The sequence below is a fragment of the Diceros bicornis genome, chromosome 5 (assembly GCF_020826845.1).
Source record: "Diceros bicornis minor isolate mBicDic1 chromosome 5, mDicBic1.mat.cur, whole genome shotgun sequence".
In the NCBI taxonomy this organism is placed as follows: domain Eukaryota; kingdom Metazoa; phylum Chordata; class Mammalia; order Perissodactyla; family Rhinocerotidae; genus Diceros; species Diceros bicornis.
The window spans coordinates 45,052,737-45,075,001 of NC_080744.1; the positions used below are offsets into that span (position 1 = coordinate 45,052,737).

General features: G+C 38.2%; 1 protein-coding gene across 1 annotated transcript in view; it reads right to left on the reverse strand.

Annotated features, from left to right (window-relative positions):
* Positions 1-22,265, reverse strand: part of FBN1 (fibrillin 1) — a 227,559-nt gene that overhangs the window by 84,594 nt on the left and 120,700 nt on the right. Inside the window, exons 10-18 of the mRNA XM_058541525.1 lie at positions 18,550-18,732; positions 17,732-17,872; positions 15,876-15,995; positions 12,814-12,939; positions 11,022-11,144; positions 7,766-7,888; positions 6,540-6,692; positions 2,860-2,913; positions 1,134-1,259 (exon numbers count right to left, since the gene is read on the reverse strand). Coding sequence (XP_058397508.1) covers positions 1,134-1,259; positions 2,860-2,913; positions 6,540-6,692; positions 7,766-7,888; positions 11,022-11,144; positions 12,814-12,939; positions 15,876-15,995; positions 17,732-17,872; positions 18,550-18,732 — 1,149 coding nt within the window. The remainder of the gene's footprint in view (positions 1-1,133; positions 1,260-2,859; positions 2,914-6,539; positions 6,693-7,765; positions 7,889-11,021; positions 11,145-12,813; positions 12,940-15,875; positions 15,996-17,731; positions 17,873-18,549; positions 18,733-22,265) is intronic.

Below are 22,265 nucleotides of genomic sequence, written 5' to 3' on the forward strand. Positions count from 1 at the left end.
TTGATATCCAGGGACATGTGGGGGAAGGAACTTTCTTTTCTTGGGTCAGAACATAGGACGACTGTCTAGTGGCAGGATGGGAGATAGTTAAGTTTAGCACCCAACAAGTACTTGATACTTACTAGATTATGTGCTGAAAGAATGAAAAGAAGGACATTTGTGTTTATTTCAATCTGTAGCATCTCTGAATTATTACATGTTCCAAAGACTGACTACCTTAAAGCAGTACTTTTCAAACCCTCCCACTAAAATACCACTAATGGCAGAAGAGAGTAAGCTCTTCAGAAAGTAAATGGCTTTCAGAAAGTAAAAACTATATTTGATGCCCCCATTCTATCTTAAAGCCTATTAATTTTCAACTTACTTAATGAAAGTATGTTCCCTTTGATGTAAAATGTGTTTTGCCTCCAAATCAAAAAGATGGACCATCTTACATTTTGATTTTGGTACCCTCTGGCATATTCCCACAAGCATGAATATTCCAATTTTAGAAGCCCAACTTTAGGAAACTTGAGGTAGCATGTCACTACACTACAGAATGGACAATACACTTGGACAATATACTCTAGTTCTACAGAACTAGAAAACACTAGTTTAGGCAAATGGAGAAAGTTGAAGAAAAAATAATAGTGCCCCTGTTGACCATTTTCTTCCCAACCGAAGGATTTATTTAGTTACTGGCTGATACCTTCATTAAGGATTGTTAGAGCATCAAAAATGGTGTTTGTTAAACTTAACAGAGAGCAGTTATTACTGAAAATAAGCTGGGTTTTTCTCTGATTAAATCTAATAAGTGGTTGGGGGAGAGCCGGTTTTACCAAGAACTGCTTCCTGAGAAAAACAGGGATGCCTTTGTAGCCACAAGAGAACGGCTCAAAATCTTTGCATTTTACACATCTAAGGAGCTTTTCTTTTAAGAAGTGAATATGATATATGAATACATTTACAAATTGTCAAGATTCAGCTATGTAAATTTTAGTTAATCAAGACATGTATGTGCCATGCTGACACCCAAAGTGTAGAGCATCCATTTGCCCAGTTCTTTAAGCTACTCAAGACCAGTTTCCTCCAAGCATCAAAGAAAGGAATGCATGATGCATGAAATGTCCTAGAAAACAGGTGAAACTTCTTACCAACACAGTTTTTCCCAGTTGAATCTACTTCATATCCTGAATTGCATATACATTTGTAGGTCCCACGGAGATTTTCGCAAATTCCATTTGGGCAAATATCAGGATCTAATGCACATTCATTTATATCTGCAGCACAAAAAAAAAGTTAAAAATCAATAACATTCTAAAGTAAATATCAAATGAACTGTCAAAAAAAATAACACTACAATATATGTAATGACTTTAAGATCTCGTGGAAAAAAAAACAAAGATTTCACTTTGATGAGAAAGCTTGATCTCTTTTTCTCACTACAAGATATTCTGAGTCAGATCTTCCTTCCACCAGTCCCTGAGAGGAACTTGGCATCTGAGCTGGAACTATAAAATTACCAATCCTTAATCCAGTTGAAGGAAACCTCCTGGACTTCTCCTGGTCCAAACATCAAGATGGAAAAGTGGATCAATTACAGAGCCCGAGTTCCTATAACTGGTCTCCTTGTGCCATCCATCCCTCCTCAATCTACCTTCCAAATGCCACCAGACTTAACAAGCTAAAAAGAAGGCGATTGCGTCATCTTCATGGTTCAAACTCCTGTAGGTTCAATAATATCCTCAAGATTAAAGTAAAATATGACCTCTGTCTATTCACTTTAAACTTCTCACTCTTGGCTTCATGTTGGGAAAGTCTGGTGCAGGCGTATCCATTGGTCCAAAGCCCACTCAGACACCACCTGCTCTGGAAAAGCCTCTGCAACTCTGACCAGATGAGGCTGCCTTCTCCCTCTTCTATGCTCTCATAGAGTGAGAGGAGCTCTAATAGTCAAGGGTGATGCACAATGACACTCAGTGAATGGCTAGTCTCAAATCTTGGTGCCTGACTCTTCTATAAATCAGGGTTGACTTTTTTTCCTTCTCTAGGTCCCTATCACAACTTATTTATTCCCCACTAACTCTTCATTCATTAGAAATTTCCTAACTTTTACTCTTTCGTCCTCCAAATCCCCCCTCCCCATCTTCATCCACACCTAAGAATGAAATCAATCAAGTTGAATGAACTGACAATCAATTCAGCCAGTCCACTTTTTTTCAGAATTCTCCTGAACCAAATCATTTAGTTTTATATTAATAAAACAATCCCTTCCTCTTTCTTGTGGACCATTTTTACACTTGTTCCAATTGTCCCTTTTAACTTTAATTCCTTTTATGGCACTGATATTTCTCTAGTTGTAACTTCTACACTTAAATATTTCATTCTCTTCCAACTTGGTTCATTGCTGTCACTGCTTACTACAAAATATAAGATGGCTCCCAATTGCCATATTATAATGACTGAGCACTTGATAGTTAAGAAATCGTTCAAACTGTAGATGGATAACAGTTCAATTGAGCCCATAACCCTGAACTGTACTTGACAGTGGAAGATTCAAAGGAGGGCCAGGCTGCCCCTTCTCTTGAATAAGCAGCCACAGTCATTGTGTCTCATCCACAGTCCTCCATCAGCCACCCTGGGAAAGCACACAATCCTTTAGTATCAAGCCCCACACCCACATCCAGCAATCCCAGGACCCACTGTGCCATAGTTGCTCTACCATTGGGAGCGTCTAGGCAACCCAGGTACATCACACAGTGATGGCCAGAGAGGGGGTCAGACCAGACTGGTGTAAAGGGACCAACTGGAAACCCACAGGAAAGCCCAATGCTGCCTCTGCACATGCTTAAGGTAGCAAATTTCAAAACAAGTCCTTACCACTGCCTGCTGACGTCATTCCTGGCCCACTGCTGCACAGTGCCTGATATTCCGCTGCAATAAATTAACAGATAGTAAATGATTCCTTTGTTTGCAGACCAGGTCAATCCTGCCCTTGGCTTTACATACATCGTCTCCTCCAAAGTGAGTGGAACTGAAATAAAGTGGTAATGGAAAAGGAGGTATCCCCCAGGGGAGTCACCGTTACACCAGGCTCCCGTTTTAAAGGCTCCGCATCACAAGAAAAACCACTTTGAAGGATACAGGCAAGTTACAGCAATTCCTTGTGCAAAGCACTTTCGGAAAAGGTGTTTTTTCTATAACTTGATTTTGTTCACCAGGGAACACTTTACACTTACAGTGAAATGTGCCTGTTAAAATGTGGTTTCTTCACTGTTAATAAAACTTTCTCCCACCGTCTTGGGAATAATTTTGTTCCTCAGTGCGAGGTGTTTTTTTCAGTTCAATCAAGTTCTTAACATTTTCTCATTTCTCTCTGCAAATTTTCTAGCCTCCACTCACAAAAACAACAGGGTATCTATGCTCCCATTGAAGGGTATTTTTAGAGTTAATTTCATCAGGATACTAGATTCATTCTATATGATAAGTCCATAGGGAAAGTACTGCATAATGTTAAAACTGTGAGATCTTATTGAAGAAATTGAGGTATATAGACTATGTTCCGATGGAATCAGATTTCTATTTCTTAAAATTGATACAATGTTTTACATACAATTCCAACAATATTTAGGTGAACATAAGAGTGAATGATAAAAATGGAGAACTAATCGGAATCATACTTTATCCAAGGAAAGGAAACTCAAGTGTCCCCTTAGTTGCCCCTAGTTTCTGGCAACCACCAAGTCTCATGGCCAAATGCAAATCATTTGTGCTGAAGTGGCAGGAGAACTGGATACTAGGGATGGGCCTTTTTTACAGAGACCACCTGCAGCTCACAAGTGAAGCAAATAGTCCTTATACTTTTGCATGCTAGGAAATTGCATTCCTGATAACAGTAGATGCAAATGAGTCATACAGACAAAAAAATTAAAGTTGAAGCCTTCAGAGCCTATGCCTTCTAGCAAATGTAAATTTGAAAAAAGTGGTGAAATCCTTTAATTTTTAAATTGTCTTAAAAGGGGCCATAAAAGGAACAAATGGGAAAGTGTCTGTCATTATGTGTCTGAAAGGCAGGAATGGGGAGCAAAAAGGAATACATCTTCTTTATTCTCTCATATTAGCAATTAATTAAAACACTCATGAAATACTGTAGGTAATAAAAGAGGAAAAACAAAATCATGCCAGTTTTGTAAAAAGCACTTTTACAGTTAGTGCTAAATTAGCTGATGCTTGGCCTAAATGCAGGCAAATTACTGTTATCATTCTTTTCCATTTGGGCAGGATCTGGTACTAGACTATTCTTTGCAGTGAATTCAGATCAGCATCAGTTTGAATGCTGATGACAATGCTTATTACTGGAGGTCTTGGGAACAAGCCTTTTCCCTCTGTTAGTTTTCCCTTCTATAAGTTGGAGATAATGACACCCAACTCACATGGTGGGTCTATAGATTTAATGAAAGGACATGTAAAGTGTTCAGCACAATGCCTGGCACAGCTCAAGAACTTAATCAATGATAGATGTTGCTGAGCTAACTCAATGTTGTGTCATGGAGACAGCGGTATGGAGATAGAGGAGAAAATTCCTAATAATTACACTTCTGTGGGTTTCACTGACTGATTTTCTGCGAGGAGGAAATGCTCAGTAGCCAGTGAGAAATACCTTGATGTACAGCTTGCTTGACTTCCAGAGCACAAAGATGAGCTTTACATGTTACACGGTTGGAGTTTCTCATAAACTGACTAAAGATATTCCTTCCGGATATTTTCAGTACCTTTAAAAAGCCCCCCCCTCTCCTGAAATGAGGGATATCCTACATTCAGATCCTTCACGATTTGGCATTTGCATCTACTAAAGAGGTGAAGAAACCAATCTGAATGAAACCACTTCCACATATGGACCTCTTCTGTGTAAATTCATTCAAATATAAACAGAAGCTAGTGAAACTGGGCCTTAAATTTAACTCTCTTTCAGCTTTACTACTTAAGGAAATCTGGTCTCTTTTGGTCATCCTTTTATAAGCCCTCTTCATTTTCCTATGTATCATAAGAATTCTTTAGAGATATACTTGGTCCAGAGGAAAAGGTAAAAACAAAGAACTATATGCACCAAAGGTCCTGGATTCAAAGTCCTGGTTCCTCCGCTCATTCAATATGTGAATAAATCATATATACTCTTGTGCTCTGGTTTTCATGATACTCATCTATCTTGTAAATTCAAAGTACATAAGAAAAGTACTTTGAAAAGTTAAAGTAACATACAAAAGGCTGATATTAATAATATACAACTGTAAAGTTACATGGAAGTAACTTTGTTGCATAAAACTATATTTGTATACAATGTAATCAAAGTATTACAAACATATCTTTAACTGATTGGTAATCATATACAAAATGCTAATTTTTATATTATTCACTGGGTGAAGTAATCAGCCAGAATAAAGCTTTCTTTCTTTAACTGGCATCCCTCATTTCTTTTCAAGTCTTCCATTTAACTTTCTCTAACTTCTCATAACATATTTTAATTTCTAACTCGGTAATTTCAAATATTATCATTTTCAAAATGACAAATGTTTAAAAATTGTGAGTTAATCTTTCATTGACTGTATCTAGGCCAGAAATGAACTGACTGAATCTTAGATGTAAACCAACCAATCAGAGCTACATGTTTTCACTATTAGGTCTAACTCTATTTTAGGACATTAGAAGTCAACTGCCAAGCTACCTTAAAATTATGCTCAAATGTTGACAGTCTATTGCTTTAATTTCAATAAACTATTTTTACCTTACAAATAGAAATAATTTACAACTGGAGAGGATCTTCTGGACTACCTAAGAAACTCATGCTGTAGATGAGAAAACTAAGGATCCCTTTTCCACATTATTCTATTTTATAATTATGTTTACTAAGGTAAGCCATCTCACATCCTTTTGAAAGCAGGTGAGAAAAATTCCTAAATAAACAAAAATCCACAAAGAACTAAATCCTCCAATTAAGCAATTTGTCTGCCTGCGGCTGGGGAGCAGAATTGTGACTCACTCACCAGTTTTCTTTTCACTGTGCCATGCCACTTCAAATTGGGAAAAACACTTTTTCCCTAGGGTTGAATAAAATCATTTAGGAAAAGCACACCTAAATCAACATGAGGGATTTGAACAAAATTCACAAATGGCCTTTTGGAAAAAAGTTGGAAATATTCAGGTAATCTGAAAATTATTTACTTTTACTCTGTGTAAAATTCTGCTTTTATAATAGTTCCCACAAAATGCAAGCACTATGAAACTACTTTAGAAAACAAGGCAAGTTGCATGTATTCCAAAGAGCATGAATATTATGGAGGTGGAGGAACTCAGATGGGAGGCTCAAAGGTGCTGCCTATTCCAAATGACTGTTAGGATTGGGTGAGTAATGTGTGATCAGACCCTGACTAGCTGCTGCCAAGACCCCAGGAAGGTATATGATGTACCTGGAGAGCACAAGGTAATCTTTCCCTGTGACTTCCACGAATGCAGATGGTTGTAGAAGGCTGGCAGTACAAGGGCATCTTCATGATACCACATACCTGAATTCTGTGCAGGACACGGCTGGCAAGGTTCCCCAAATGCATATTCGGTGTTGGCACAACAGCATTCAGATTTAGTAACAGCACCAAACAAGGGTTTGACACACTGGCCTCTTTTGTATCCACCATAGCATGTGCTCCGCATGTGTGTGTCTAAACAGGAAGAAACATCTGTCATCACACTGTCGCTTCAAACAGATGAGAACCCCCCAGGTCAAAGTTGTAGCTGGCTTTATTTATCCAATGTCCCTGTTCTAACTCACAGACAATGCCTCTGGTATTAGGTCTGAATAGAAAAAAATTCCAAAACAAAATAAACCACATTCAGCTTCCAAGTGCTGGAAACCAACGGCCAGACTTTTTCAGTTTTCTAGGGACTATCATGGTTTACCCCACTGCGAGGCCCTTAAGTGCTGGGATTATATCTCATTCATTTTTGTTTTCCCCAGGCCTGTACAGAGCAGGCACTTAATAAATGTTGAATGAATGATGGATGACTGTTGAATCTCACCCCATGATAAATAAGATCTTTATTAGAAATGTGGCATACCTCAAAATAAACATGCAATGATTGAATGTCTGAATTAGATGTACTTTCGAAAAGGAGGAAGTTTAATCTGTAAAAGGTTCATTATCTAAATCTGTAGATGTTGGTCAACTAAGCAGTGCCATCTTTACCACCAGGGAGGGGATTTCCAGCTATGCCCATTTCCTAACTCAAAAGGTTTACTGACTACCTTTCTTAAAAACAGTTTGGATAAAATTCGTATCTATTTCTCAACAAATCTCAAACTGCTTATAAAGGCATATAAAACTATTATATGTAAGTTTCCTGATCATCCATATCCTCCTTTGCATTCTATACTTTCCCTTGGACATTAATTCTCTATGAAAATGTTCATCATGAGATAATGAGCATATAAAGGCCAATTTCAAAGACCATTATCAATAAAGGAGGTTTGGAGAAAACTGAGGACAGCTACATAATTAGGAAAGAAATGGGGATGTGGGGGGGGGGGGTCCCTTGGTTTTCACTTATCTCAGCTCATCTTTCTATCCCTTAAATTAATATCCAACTTATGGGAGAACTGACCCTGTTGTCTTGTTGCTCTGCAAATATTAATTATATCAGACCCGCTACAGTAGAGTGCATTTGTTATTGGTGGGTTTTATTGATTGACAGAGGGTGGATCTCTATCATACATCTAGTCATGGCTTAATCTTACCAACACACACACGTCCGTCCAGACCCACGGCCAGTCCAGGAAAGCATTCACATCTGTAGGAGCCGTCAGTGTTAACGCAGCGCCCGTTCATGCAGATCCCAGGTGTTTCACATTCATTAATATCTGTGGTGGGGAAAGGCACTTATTAAAAATGAGGTGACTTTTATCTAAAACTGTAACATGTTTACAATTCTATTACAACACTTGAAAATGGGGAATATGGAAAATAATACATAGCATCAACAATAAAAGCTCAATGCAGTGCATTTTCATTTCACTGTGAGAGAACAGTAACAAAAATTGAGAGAGAGAAACTGTCTGAGTTTATTTCTTTTCCATAGAAAGCTATTTTAATAATATTATCCTGAGAATTTTTCATCCAAAATAAGAATCACAAAGGCAAAAACAGAATTGGAAGAAAGAGGAAAGTGACAGCTAAAAGACAAAGGGTCTTGTGTAACGTTTCACGCGGCAGTTCTTCAAGGACTGCCAGAAACCTAGCTTGATAATAAACCGCAATTTTGACCTGGGCAGAAAGCTTTTCCTTTTGGCATCCAATACCCATACTGGTGTCCATTCCAGTATCACCCGTACCTTCACTCTCTGGGACAATTAGCATGGCATTAAGAGACACAGAACTAAAGCCATAGAAAAGGAATAGAAAACGAATATAGACGATTTTCATGACCATTCCTGGCCAAAAACAGCACTATAAGCAGTTGGAACCCAGCAAAGAAAAATCTTTCTTAAGCATTACAAATATTTTATAGTATCATATGTGTATACTTAGGGAGGTCTGGTGAAAGATTTTATTGGACACATACTAGTAAGAGCAGAGATTCCCCCCCCCTTAATATGGGGAAGTAGAAATGGTATCAAAATTGAGTTTTGGAAAACATATAACACTTAGAAGCAAGTCATTTTATAACAACTCCTTTTATAATATACAACTAGTGTATGTGACTATTTCCTTTCTTCTGACCTTAAAAAGGCAAATTGAGACTGAAACACCTCTGCGTTTTACTTAGCTTGTATTGCTTGGCACAAAATATATTCAGATGGTCCAAGATTCCGTGTACAGATTGTATTTTAAAACAGCAGTTATATTTAAATACATGAACTCAAATTGGTTCAGTTACTTGTGTCACCTTTATGTTCAAGTTGAGATCGACAGTAAAACAGTGGTGACCACAGCCTGAAAAGTAACACAAAGCCTTTTTACTGGGGATGGAGAAGTGACATAGATCCAGAGGGCATCACTCAAAGTGAGCAGCCTCAACTTTCAGAGAGAGATCAGGGACGCCGTGCTGTTCATCACATTAGTTAATTGTAGAGATTAAATTAGCATTGCTTATTCAGCTTTGAACAGTCACATCTTTGTGGGCTCAGAACTAAGTGCTCAGTGCTAAGAGAAAATCTTATCCTATGATGTCAAGAGAAAAATTATGGAAAAGAAGAAGTTCAGCATACAAGAGATTTCTTTCTTTCTTTTTTCTTCCTTTATTCTTATTACAGTGTGTGTATTCCACGTTCTCTATACACTAGTAAAAAGACGACACAGGTAAGAATATGGAGCATTCTCCCTCTCTCTTTCTCTCTAGCTCTGACTCGTTAAGCCAGAATGCTAAAATCAGAACAAACCTTTCAAATCATCAGGCACTTTCAAATGAATGGGACAATCCATTTATTGATAAGATACTCGTTCACTGGTTGTAAACAGTTGCAAAACCCAGTTTCATCTATGAGGTCACAATGTCTTCTGAAATAGTTACATCAGCATTATCTATCAGCCATACTTCATGCTGAGAGGCTGAAGCTTGGGTCACCAGCAACCTATAGGCACCAAAAGTGCTCTGTGGACAGGGAAGAGGCGTATGCGTTCTTCCCAAAGGTCTACTCACAAAGGGGTTTTCACATTTCCTTCTGTTATTTTGTTTGGAAGCCTAATTCCAAATATTCCAGCAATCATTCCCTCCCCTTTCTTTTTTACTTGTACAGCACTTAATCTGCACAATTTGGCACTTTGTTGCATGCTGTCTTACACTGTAGAATATTTCCGTGTGTTAATTTTGTCTTCCCAACTATAAGTTCCTCCCAGCACAGGGCTCAAGAGTACAGAAACCAATTTCCTACTTCAAATTTGAAAAAAGCAAATGTTTTCTCTTGCTATGAAGACAGATTTGCACAATATTAAGAGCTGTTGATGTGAAGGTCATAGAGAATGCAGGTAAACAACCAAGGGCTAGAAGCTCTTTTACGTCTAGAGAAAATACACACCTTGCCAAAGACTTAATACAAAGCTTTCTTCTATAAAACCTTTACCAAAGCTGTCCACTAGGGGCACTCAGAAAAGAGGCAACATAGGACTATCCTGCTTTCTCAGGCTTGAGTAGCCTGACGCTCCACACTTCTGTGTCTGAAACTGTGAGCAGAAGGCACTGAGTGCAGCGTTTTAGCAGATTTCCTGGACCTGTTTTGAGCATGAGGTATCTTGAGAAGTCTGGTTCCAACTTGGATCTTGGACCCAAATATAGTAATCACTCATCCCTGGCTACATAAAACAAGAGACACTAAGCACAAATTTATCTCCAATGACTGTTCTGAGGACCCCAATTTTCAACAGCACAAACAAAAATCTTCATATTTGCTTCAATGCCTGGAGCAATGAGATTATTTCAAAAGCTACCAAGCTAAACAACAGCTCTTGGTCCATTTATTTCTTCTGCTTAATCCTGTTTCCCTTTTTGGTTATGTGACTTGATAAAGCCTAAATAAATTGTCCATGAAAAATTTTCTGTTGCTTAAGATATCTGGAGGAAATTATGAAAAGAGATCACTACAATAAAAGTCTACAATATTTTGTCCAGGTGAAGACGTAAGAGGTGGCAAGTGATAGCCATTAAGAAGCCTGTCATTATGCCCCAACTGCAAAGAAGAGGCAGAACTCAGCTTATTTAAAAAGATGCTCACATCTGTTGTAGACCAATTGGTAGTTCAGCTTCCCATTCATTTGCTATGTAGCCTTTCAGGCTCCTTTGAGAAGACCCCAAACGCCCTTTGTGAAATAAGAACAGCCTTCTGGGCATAAACCGTAGCTCTCTGGATGGCTGGACTTAAGGAGTTCCAGTCAGGTTTCCGAAGCCAGAATTAGGGGTACTTTAAATGGGGAGAATCAGTAAGGAAAAGTGGTACCTTTAAGCAATGTAGAGAAGAAAAAGCCTGTGAAGAATATGATTTAGAGTTTTATAGCACAAACCTTTGCAATAACGCCCATCTGATGCCAACTGAAATCCAGGTTTGCAAATACATTTAAAACTGCCATCTTCATTGATACACATTCCATTAAGGCACATGTTTCGTATGCTGCATTCATCCATATCTGAAAAACACAAAAGATACATTTTCTTATGACCAGAAGAGTAAGCTTACAAAGGAAGTCAATCTGAATCAATATAATCACATTTCTTTTTTTGTTATTGTAGTCTAAGGCTAATTTTCTTCTAAGTTATAGCATACAAAGAGAAGAGGGGCCATATGAAATAGTTATCTCAAGTTCTCAATTTTTGATGAGAATGTGCATGTAAACTATAGGGCTAAATTTATTTTAAGACATATTTATACACACATATACGCACATCCATGTATATATATGTATACATATAAATGTATATATACATGTATATATATGAAATTCATATATAATTATATCTATAATTTAATATATATATATATTCTAACTCAGTAGAAGCTATCAGGACTCTTTTTAGGAATAGCAGTCAACAAACTGAAAAGTGTGTTAACAGCCTGATGGTTATATTTACTTTACAGACCCATATTACTTCTAATATACTGAAAATAAAAACAAAATCAAACCTAAGAATGATGGAACATGAAATGTATTTACGCTACTTCTTGATTCTTTAAAAAGTGGAAACCAGAGGACAGCTTGTAGTTTGAAGCAATTTTAAATAGGAGTGGGAAAAAAATGTGTTTTTAAAATGTAGGACTTTTATAGCTGTGCCAGCTAACCTTTAGGATACCTTGATCACAAGGATACTTCTTCAAATTCATCAATATGTTATTTTATGTAATATTACAGCTGTCTTGGGAGGCCCTTGCTCTTCTAGACATGATGTGTTTTCACTTACAGGCTTTAGTCAGACCAATGTAATTTATGATTTTTTTTTCTTTTTTTTAACAGGATTCTATCCCAACTGAGAATTTTGGCATTAGGTCTTTGAATTGAATCACTGAGATAATATCCTGCCAAAAATGTTTCTAAGAACAATTTTGAAATTCTTTTAATGTATGAATAGATTCTTGAGATTGTTCCCAAAGACGTTGGGAAAGACGATAAGAAACATTCTTCATTTTTTGCTAAAGGTCTAAGAAGTGGAAACTCATCAATAATTGTCATATTTTCAACTCAGGAAAAAATGGCAGCAGAAAAAGACAAAATGTTTGAAACAGCCCAATTCAAAACGAGGTGATTAATTCAAGAGTCAATATAAAAGGCTGGCTCTCGATAGGCAATGTTTCTCTCAAACAAATTTTACATTTCCAGATACTCATTACTAATATTTTATTACTAAGCAGACTCTATAAACAAAAGGATTATAAATGACTAAAGAATATATAGGATTAGGTGGACACACCTAATTCTATTTTTAAAAAAATCTAATATAAAAAAAATCCTAATCCTATTTAAATGATGTCCTATTTTTTTTTAAAAAGTACAAATTCTGATTGTATAAAATTAGGAAGTAATGATTATGCTACAAAAGTTTCATCATCACAGTGATCTTTAAATGGCAAGATCTCCTCATATGTTTGAAATGTTATTTGACCCACATAAATGTGAATTAAAGGCACGAATGTCGTTGAACATTATGCTTGCCTCCCAGATAACAACGTGTGAAACATATTTGATATTTTGACCTTTCACTCAATGTTTGGCTTGGTCTTGTTAAAGACTTCTGAAATTGAAACTGCAATGGAAGAGGGGGAATAATATTAGTACACTATTATTACGATCAGACTGCAATTACCTTCACAGTTCTTCCCATCCCGTGTAACGTGAAAGCCTGCATTACACACACAATGGAAACTGCCATCCGTGTTGATGCAACGTCCGTTATTGCAGATACGGCCATTCTGCAAACATTCATCAATGTCTAAAATCGAAGTTAAAACAGAAAAAATAGCTTTACTTAGGGGATTTGAAATTATTTTCTTTCTCCCTCCCTCCATCTCCAAACTCGTGACTATAGTTTTGGGTTTTAATTACATATTAAATAATATTCTTCAACATAAACTTGGAATCAAATAATGTGAGATTTAGGATTACTAATTAGAGTTTGCAGGACATATGACAGAAAAAAAAGCCAACATAATAGCATTCAATCTAACTGTAATTTCTAATAAAACTCCTTAAATCTCTGTTCTGTAAACAAAATAGATTCTTCTTCACCATTTTCCTAGCTAATTTAATGAACCAGTATATATCACTATTTATATAGAACTTAGGCTGGCATCTTTCAACACATGCTCAAAAAGGTAGATCTTATAGCTATATCAGAACAAGAAAATAGAAATGCTATTTAAAAAAATAATTTAATTCCATCTGAAAACCATCAGTCATATGACTCTGAAATGTCTACCTTCCTTATGGCAGTTCCAGTCCAAGTACAGTTTTATTGTTTATATGTTCCTAGTCTCTTTTATAACTTTGTGAGTATTCTGTCTACCAAAGAAAACATTGGTACTTTGGGGGTATTTTCCCTTTTTTCTACTGTATTTAATATTATGCCAAAAAAAAACAACGGTGCTTGATATGGAAGTGTTAAAAATGACAATAACTCGAATAACCTATATCTGGTCTCTCATTTAAATATTAATAATTAACCCAAACTGGACAACATGGTACCTTGGATTATCTGTTCCTCTCAGCTTCTAGGCTACATACCTGGATGAACATCAAAGAGGATGAACACGAACTGCCTTGTCTACATAGCAAAAAATCTTTGCCAGGGCTTATTCCCCAGAAGATGGAGACGAGGGAACTGTGTGGAGCTGGATGTGAGTAGACCTATCCATGCAGAGTTGAGGCCACATGCGCCCGAGTATAAGCATCCTAAACATCCTCCGGACGACAAGAATGTGCATTCATGGCATATCGGTTATTCTGACTGTCTACCCTGTGTCTGCACGGTGTCTTGTGGTTGACCCTCAGACGCACTTTCTTTCTGGGCAGACCCAGCAGTGGTTTCCACACGAGTCATTGGACTAGCTGAGGCAGTCTGGGCTTTTCTTCTGTCTGATCTTTGTGCCAACAACCTACGATTTTTTTCTCTCTCATTTATTTCTTAATCCTTGCTAAAATCTGACTTGCTCCACACTCCAAAAAATAGTAAAAGCCACATATTCTTGAGCAGACTTTTTTTTAGGATTCTATAATCTTTTGAGGCCCAAGGATAAAATAAACAGGATAAAGAGTTCAGCATTTTCTCTCCTCACTAATTTCAGAACGCCATCAGGCTCCCCACCGCCTCACAAGACAAATTAAAAGCTTGCCATTCAAAGTTCTCTACTGAGTTTCTGTCTGTCTCTTCTGTCCCCTTCTATTCATCCATCAGGTACTTCTCCTCAGCAAAGTACACAGCCTTTCTGACTATTCTGTGGCAACTTTCATCTACCCAACACTGTGAGTATGTCATCAACTTCTTATGTTTGGGATAAGCTTAGCACTAGCTCTTAAAGCAGACAGTGCTTGAGGCCCTTAGGGAATCCTCAGTCTCTAATAAAGTAAGTCTCAGATTGATGACGACAACACGGCATCTACACTGGCTGGCCCTTGCCCCAGCTGAGTGCCCTCAACAGTCTCTTTTATTTGCTTATTTAATAGCGCAGTCTTCTAGACATTGGTTTCATTTTATTTTCTACCATCACAAAATGACTAGTACATTGTACATGCTAATTATTTTAAACAATAGTTATAAGATTAAGAAAGTTCTAAACTCAGTTAAATATTCAAACTATCCATATTTATAATTCAGTAAGTAGGCCGTTAATAGAAATATTAGCATATTGAAATGCTGAGCTCCAGTTTTTTTGGTCAAAATTGTCATTTATAAGTAGTGTACCAAAATACACTTAGAGATTAGAAATCTCTAAGTCAGAATCACATTCAAAGGTACTTCTGTATGTCTTCAACCCATGTGAAGAGCTTTTGCTAAAAGAGGCAAATAAAATTAACTCTTATTAATGGCTGACAATTTTTTAAGTGATACAAACTTCCCTACCTTTCCTGGTATTTAATTTTAACAGAATTTGCTTGCCTTTATCTGGCTTTACTGGATCAATGATACAGCTCATTCTGTGCCAAATCTATAGAGATAGAGACAGAGATTTCAGCTCCCTGAGGGTGGGCAGTACATCTTACTTATCTCTGCCTCAGAAACAGTCTATCAAAATCATTCAATAAAAGGCATAGTGGGTGGCTTAATAAATTAAGAAACAAAGCTGAAGGAACATTTTTGTGAGGAAACATTTATAGCAGTGCTTCTCAAACTTTAACGTGCATATGGATCACTGGGGAATCTTGTGAAAATGCTGATTCTGACTCTAAAGGTCTGAAGTGGCATCTGAGATTCTGCATTTCCAACCAGCTCCCAGGTGACATAGCTGCTAACCATTATTTTGCTTAACAAGCAGCAAAAACTTACAGGCAACTTCCTCATCCTTTAGACCTTTCCATTAAGAAATTAATTGCATATGATTTCACCCAAAACTTTCCTCAGTTTCTGTGTCAACAAAGGACAATGACATTCCCTAGCTCGCAGATTAAAAGTTAACAGGCAATAGTGATGAGGCAAACAAGTAGCGAAAATAAGATATTCTCACAAGCACAGAAGCATCTTTTAAAATAACTTGAATGTACGCAAAATTTTATGCCGCTGTCCCTCAGAGTGACAATATCTGGAATTAAGTGCAAAAAACAACAGGAGCATATTTGCCCCTCCTGGAAAGGGTTATTTAAACTTCGTTGAACTCCTTCAAAACAAACCCCTCACTTGGCATATATGCCCGGTATCCCAAGCTAGGACCGTACCTCGGCACTCCGTCCGGGTGAGTGTGCTCTGGTAGCCAGTCCGGCACTGGCAGGTGTACGAGCCCTGGTTGTTAATACACTCTCCACCAGCACAAGGGTTTTTCTCACATTCATCAACATCTGCAAAACACAGTAGATTTTAGTAAGACATTAAATGGCAATAACTCGTAACTCTAAGAGCATTTTATTGGTTTCCTTTACCTGTTAAAACACTTTTCTTTTAAGAAATAAATAACATAATGAAAGGATCTTTTTTCTTTTCACCACAGTATACCATGTCATCAGCTACCTGAAGACTGGTTGAACAGTTAAAGTGTATTATTTTCCTGTGTCGTTTTTCAGAGAAAAATGCCGAACACGCAGCAACTCAACACTCCAAACTAATCAACATTTTCCCTTCCTTGAGCCTGGCCTAAGGGAATCAAACAGGCGAACATGTCAGAAGTGGCTTCTGGACAGGATTCTGAGTATCTCATGAAGCTCTGTTTTTCAACAAAAAGAGGCCTAACCATATCTAAGCATCCCTGGCTGAGCTCCACTAAGAACATTAGAACAAACCATGAAGCAGCTGTGGTAGAATCCGCCACCACACACCACAGAATCCACCACCACCCGCGCCCCTCCCCGTCCCTAGACAGGCTCCCACTAGTTTTCCAGTTGTTTAGAACTATCAGTATACTTAGAGGTAACCTGGTTTATATTCCTGTATTTGCAAAGACGAGGAAACTAAGGCTTATGTTAGGTGACCCGCTTGCGCAAAGTTACATGCTTCCTGTGGCAGGTGCAGTCAGATCTCACACTCCCCAACCCTGAGCCAGATGTTCCCTCTTCTACTCAGCTTGGGATGACCTCTAAGGATTGAAGGACTCTCTCCTAATGTGCTGCTAGAGGGGCTTTCCTATCACCTGGAAACTACATAGTATGAGAAACCAAGAACTACTGATTTTTGCCTGATTCATAACCACAGAATTGGAATTTATAACAGAACTAAGAGAGAAGTTTATTTTTAAAAAATTAGATGGCAAGTGGGTGTTCTTATCTAATCCAACAAATTTATTCTTGCATTACATTTCTTCCCTTCACTAGCTTAAATGCCTTGTCAACAACTTAAAGTTTCTCTCTTCAGTTTTTAACACCTAACCAGAGAGACTTGGTAAGTTATCCATTTAAATTAGTAAAATGTGCAAAATTTCATAATTTGAAGATATTTTTAATGCTTTACTTTAATGGTCAGGCTTTTGCTAAGATGACTTAAGTTGGAGCTACCAGCAATGACTTGAATATATTTTACAATGAAAGTTAAAAGTCACCGTAGCAGGCAGAATAATGGCTCCCCAAATATGTTCATGCTGTAATCCCCGGAACCTGTGAATACGCTACATGGCAAAGGGGAATTAAGGTTGCTAATCAGCTGACCTTGAGATGGGGAGAGTCTCCTAGATTATCCAGATGGGCTCAATGTAATCACAAAGGTCTTTAAAAGTGGAAGAGGGAATTGGAAGGGAGAACTAGGCAGTTGGAGAGAGATTTGAAGATGCTACACTGCTGGCTTCGAAGTTGGAGGAAGCGGCCCTAAGCCGAGGAATGGAGACAGCCTCTAGAAGCTGGAAAAGGCAAAGAAATGGATTCTCTCTGAGAGCCTCCGAAAGGAGCACAGCCCTGCAGACACCTTGATTTTAGTCCATTCAGACCTGTGTTGTACTTATAACCTACAGAACTATAAGATAATAAATTTGTGTTGTTTTAAGCCACTTAAGTTGGAGGTAATTTGTTACAGCAATAATAGAAAACCAATATAGTCAGGTGACAGAATTGCCAATAGCCTCTTGGTGCCAACCTAGAGCTCTCCCACATACCAATGCACTCCCCACGGAGGTCCAGCTGGAATCCTTTGTTGCACTCACACCGGTAGCTCCCAGGAGTTGGAATGCAGCGTCCATTTTGACAGAGATAGCGAAACAATTGGCAGTAATCAGTGACGTTGACTGGCAGCACCCCTAAAGGAATAACATTAAACCCCATTAAATTATTTATAACTAGAGCATCTTTCATCAGCACTTAATCCAGTAATAACGGGCAAGATGCTGAATTGTAAAGGAAGGAGGAGACTTCACAAAAGTCCTCTGGCGCCAATAAAGCATATTTCCATTCGTGCCTACAGAAACCACATGTGTGCTGCGGTGCATGCCAGGTACTGCAGCCAGGCTGCAACCCACTCCCCTGTCTGCTTCTACCGCTTTCTCTGCCTCACACTCAAGCCTTCAGTTTGGGGAAATAACTGGAGTTAAATACCAATATCTTACTGCCCCCCCAAAGGCAGTAAGTTATTGGTATTTAACTACTTGCAAAACTGCTTTGCATGATATATAATCCAAAGTACAATTTTATGCCTCTTCTATAAACTCATCTTGTGAATCAGATTCAAACCTCTCCACTACTCTCCCACAGTTGGCTGAGAACATCAATAACAAAAGGACATTAATCTCTGGAGAATATGGAATCTCCCATTTTTCTTTACGCAATAGGTAAACTGAGAAACACACAAAACACTGCAAACTAAAAATTTAATCTAAGAATTGGTAAACTTATTCAATGACTAAAGCAGCATAAACAACAAAAGAAAGTTAACCTGATTAATGCAAGAAAAATAATTAGATGACTTTTGAATTCTTACTTGGTGGTTCCCGAGATGGATACGGATATTCCACTGGTGGTCGAGGGGCTGGAATTGGAGGTCCAGGAGGAAAGCCAGGAGGAACAGGGTGAACTGGAGGAACAACGGGGCCAAGAGGTGGGGGAGGATATCCTGGTCTCTCGGGAATTACCATAGGGACAGAGCACAGCTTGTTGAATTCCTCTGGAATAACACAACACAACAGAACACAACAGCTGAGATGTGGCATATATTATAGGCCCATGGAAGTCACCCTTACTTTTTAAAGAAGTCTTTCAATAAAATTGATCTTCAAACCACATAGGTCAATTGGAGAAAAGGTAAAAAGCCAACTGACTTCATTTCCTTTTCTGATACCTACAGCAGCAACCATATTGGAAGAAGAATTCAAAACCCAAAACAAACTCCCCAGAATGTGTACCACATGCACCTCCCCAAACCTAGAAAGTCTCTACCTATATCACAATTCACCTCAAGGAAGAATTATGATAATTGTCATAAATACCACTTTCTCCACCCAGTCTCACCTGTGAATCCACAGGGCTCTGAAGCGAACATTAAAAAGCCTAGATTTTATTTCATGTGCAATAGGAAGCCACTGGAGGTCTTCTGTGGGGGTGGGATGTGATCAGATGAATATATTCAGAAGATCAGCCTTGCTGACATATGGAGAATGGACTGGAGGGAGACAAGACTGCTGCAGGAGACCATAGGCAAGATAATAATGGCTGGACAAGGGAGACAATGATAGAATCGGACAGAAGTGGACAAATTTGAAGCATATTTTAGAGATAAACAGATAGTGTAAATCCATCTTAGGAGTAAGGAGTAAATGTCAGAGCTGAGGGAACGGGAAATCAAGAATGACTTCTAGCGTTCTGGTTGAGCAATTGGGTAGATGTTGGTGCCATTTACTGAGATGGGAAAAACTGCGGTGGGGCAAGTTTGGCGGGTAGAAGCCAAGTTCCATTTTGAACAGATGGGTTTTGAGATATCAGACGTCCAAGTGGAGATGTCACGTAGCAGCTGTATAAGAGAGTTTGAAGCCTAGAGAAGTCCAGGCTACATATAAGTTTTGAAGTTATCAGTAGACAGGTGGTATTTAAAGTCATGGAGATGGTTGAGCTCATCTAAGGAAAGTGTGGAAAGTGAAGAGAAGGGAGTACAGAGACAGAGCCCTGAGGAATACCTATTTGTAAAAGACAACAAAGTGATGGAGAAGAAGCAGCCTATGGGGCAGAAGGAATACCAGGGGGTGGTGGGTCTGGTGGTAGTGCTGCATAATGATCCCCTGAACTTGTACACCGGAGTTAATCAACTATTTCCCTATGACTGCACATATAGGCTGATTCCTATTCTTCACAATGCCAGGTCTTTGTTAGATTAAATCATCTTTAGATTTGTGACACATATTTTTCTGGGATTCCAAAAAGGTGTTTTTAAACAGTATCCAGGTTTCTAGGGGTATATTTACTTAACTACTCATTTTCATGTTTCCTACAAGTAGTCATATTTTGTCACAGTTCCCTTGTATAAGTAAACTAACCATGTGATTTTTAAATTTTTTTTTTCTCTCTTGCCAGAAGGTTGATAATTTTATTATCACTGTCACACAGGAATTTTCCCATACATATTTTCTATACTTTCATCCATTAATAGAAATTAAGCTAATATTTTTCTTTTCCTTGTGGACTAAAATCCAGCTTATTCTAAGACACAGTAATATGTCTCACTGAAATGCATTCGTATTTCAACTTCATGGGACATTCTGCCAATATACACGTGGCTAACTATTCCTAGCTACCTCGTACCTTGTTGTTATTTGCCAGTCCGTTACTAAAATTTCTTCAGTCATATTTGACATTTCCAACTCAGGTTGAGTTTATGTTTTCAGAGAATTATATTACCACATTTTCGTTATTATTTACCCAGAATGTCAACCCGCAGAGACTCTGTAGTACTTGACTGTATTTGGAAAGAATTATATATTGTTTGTATATATGCTTCCCTGAATCAGGATGCTACAATCCCTCTTGTCAAACTATAATGATCCTTCTTTATCACCTGGACGTGCCATATCTATCATTTCCTGGCTACCTGGTTTTCACCAAATTTCTACCACTAAGCCTGTGTAGTCTTTGAAGTCAAGGATGTTATCTAACTCATGACTAAGTCCCACCTCGGCCTAGCTCTGTAAATTGCATATAAGAGGAACTCATTAACTATGTTGGATTTAATTGAATGGCAATTATATTAAGGGACTCACTTTGCTTCTAAGCACCAATTCAGCCTTACTTTTTTTAGTCTTTTAGGATTTGTATAAAAGAAGTTGGATAGCTCATCAGCACTTTTGCTAATTAGGTAGGTACATTACTTTAAGCAGGCCATTAAATTTATCTTAACCTGTCCAGGAAAGTGTATCAGACTGAGTCCTATACTCTTTCCTACTTTCTTCAGCCTAATAATTTTACATTCAGGATCAGCAACCTGGGGCTAATTTTGTTTAGCTGATGTACATCTTTCCTATCTCCATTTAACCCGGAGATGATACCAATTTTTTTTTTAAGAGCGAAAACCTGCCCAATCTAAAATAATCCTTCCTGTATCATCACTCTCCATAAGTTAAGAGCCCAGAGCTCTGTAGCACTGGTATTGGAACATTAGAGCAAACAAACATACCTATCTGCAAATTAGTTTGCTCTAGCAGTCTGCTTTGCCTTGGGCCTATCTCAGGTTGTGCATCTTTCAGTGGTTCACATGGGAGAGCAGCTCCCTGCAAAGCCACACAGAGGGAAACGGGCCTTCTGCTCCATGTGTCCCAAAGTAGGTCTTCAGGCACCTAAACCTGCTTTAGGCCTCTCTCCTCTATTCAAGGCCTCAACGCAGGAAGGAATCCACATCAATGCTGCTGAATCCTCAGCTAACATATGTATTTAAAAAGCGATTCTCCTGGTACCCAAGCCACATGTCTTAGTAGAAAGTCATGTGCTTCTAAATAGTGACCTACTAAATGGTACCCTAGTAAACTAAGGAAGGTGGGTTATATTTTTAAGCCAGACTCAGTAAGCAAATCAGACAAAATCCTTGTCTTGTTATATGTTAAAATATAGTGAAAGATTTTATTGCTTCTTTAATCCACACATATAATTCTCAGCAATAAACAGAAATTTTATAGTAACATCTGTAAGCAGGTCTATAACCCAGGACAAGGGAAATTAACATTCTGTGAACAGCACGCTCTGAAGTATTTCGTTAACTCTGCATTTATCCATCTGCACCTTCATTTTCTCTCCTAAAGTTCCCTGATTTAAACATGCTTATCAGAAATCAGATTGAAAGGGAGCTATAACCCCAGTTTTTACTTAGAACTGCTGGGAAAAATATCACTTAATAAGTTGTTCACGCTACCTGATTGCTTCCCATAAGCAAGATTTTGCTAAGCACTGTGGAAGTGTTAAAAAAAAAAAAGTATAAGGAACATGAATGAGATCTCCTAATGAGACTTATCAACTAGTAAAAAAGCAGTACATGAACACACGTAGGCACAAAGCAGAGCAGATGGGATTTGTGCACAGCAACAGCACAAACCCCGAGCACTGAGAAAAAAGGTAGTGTTTCCAGCTGTGGTTATCTTGGGACGTTCATGGACTAGGTCATGTTTGAGGCGATCCTTAACAGACAAGAGGGTATATAACACACGAGGGCGGCAGGGGTGA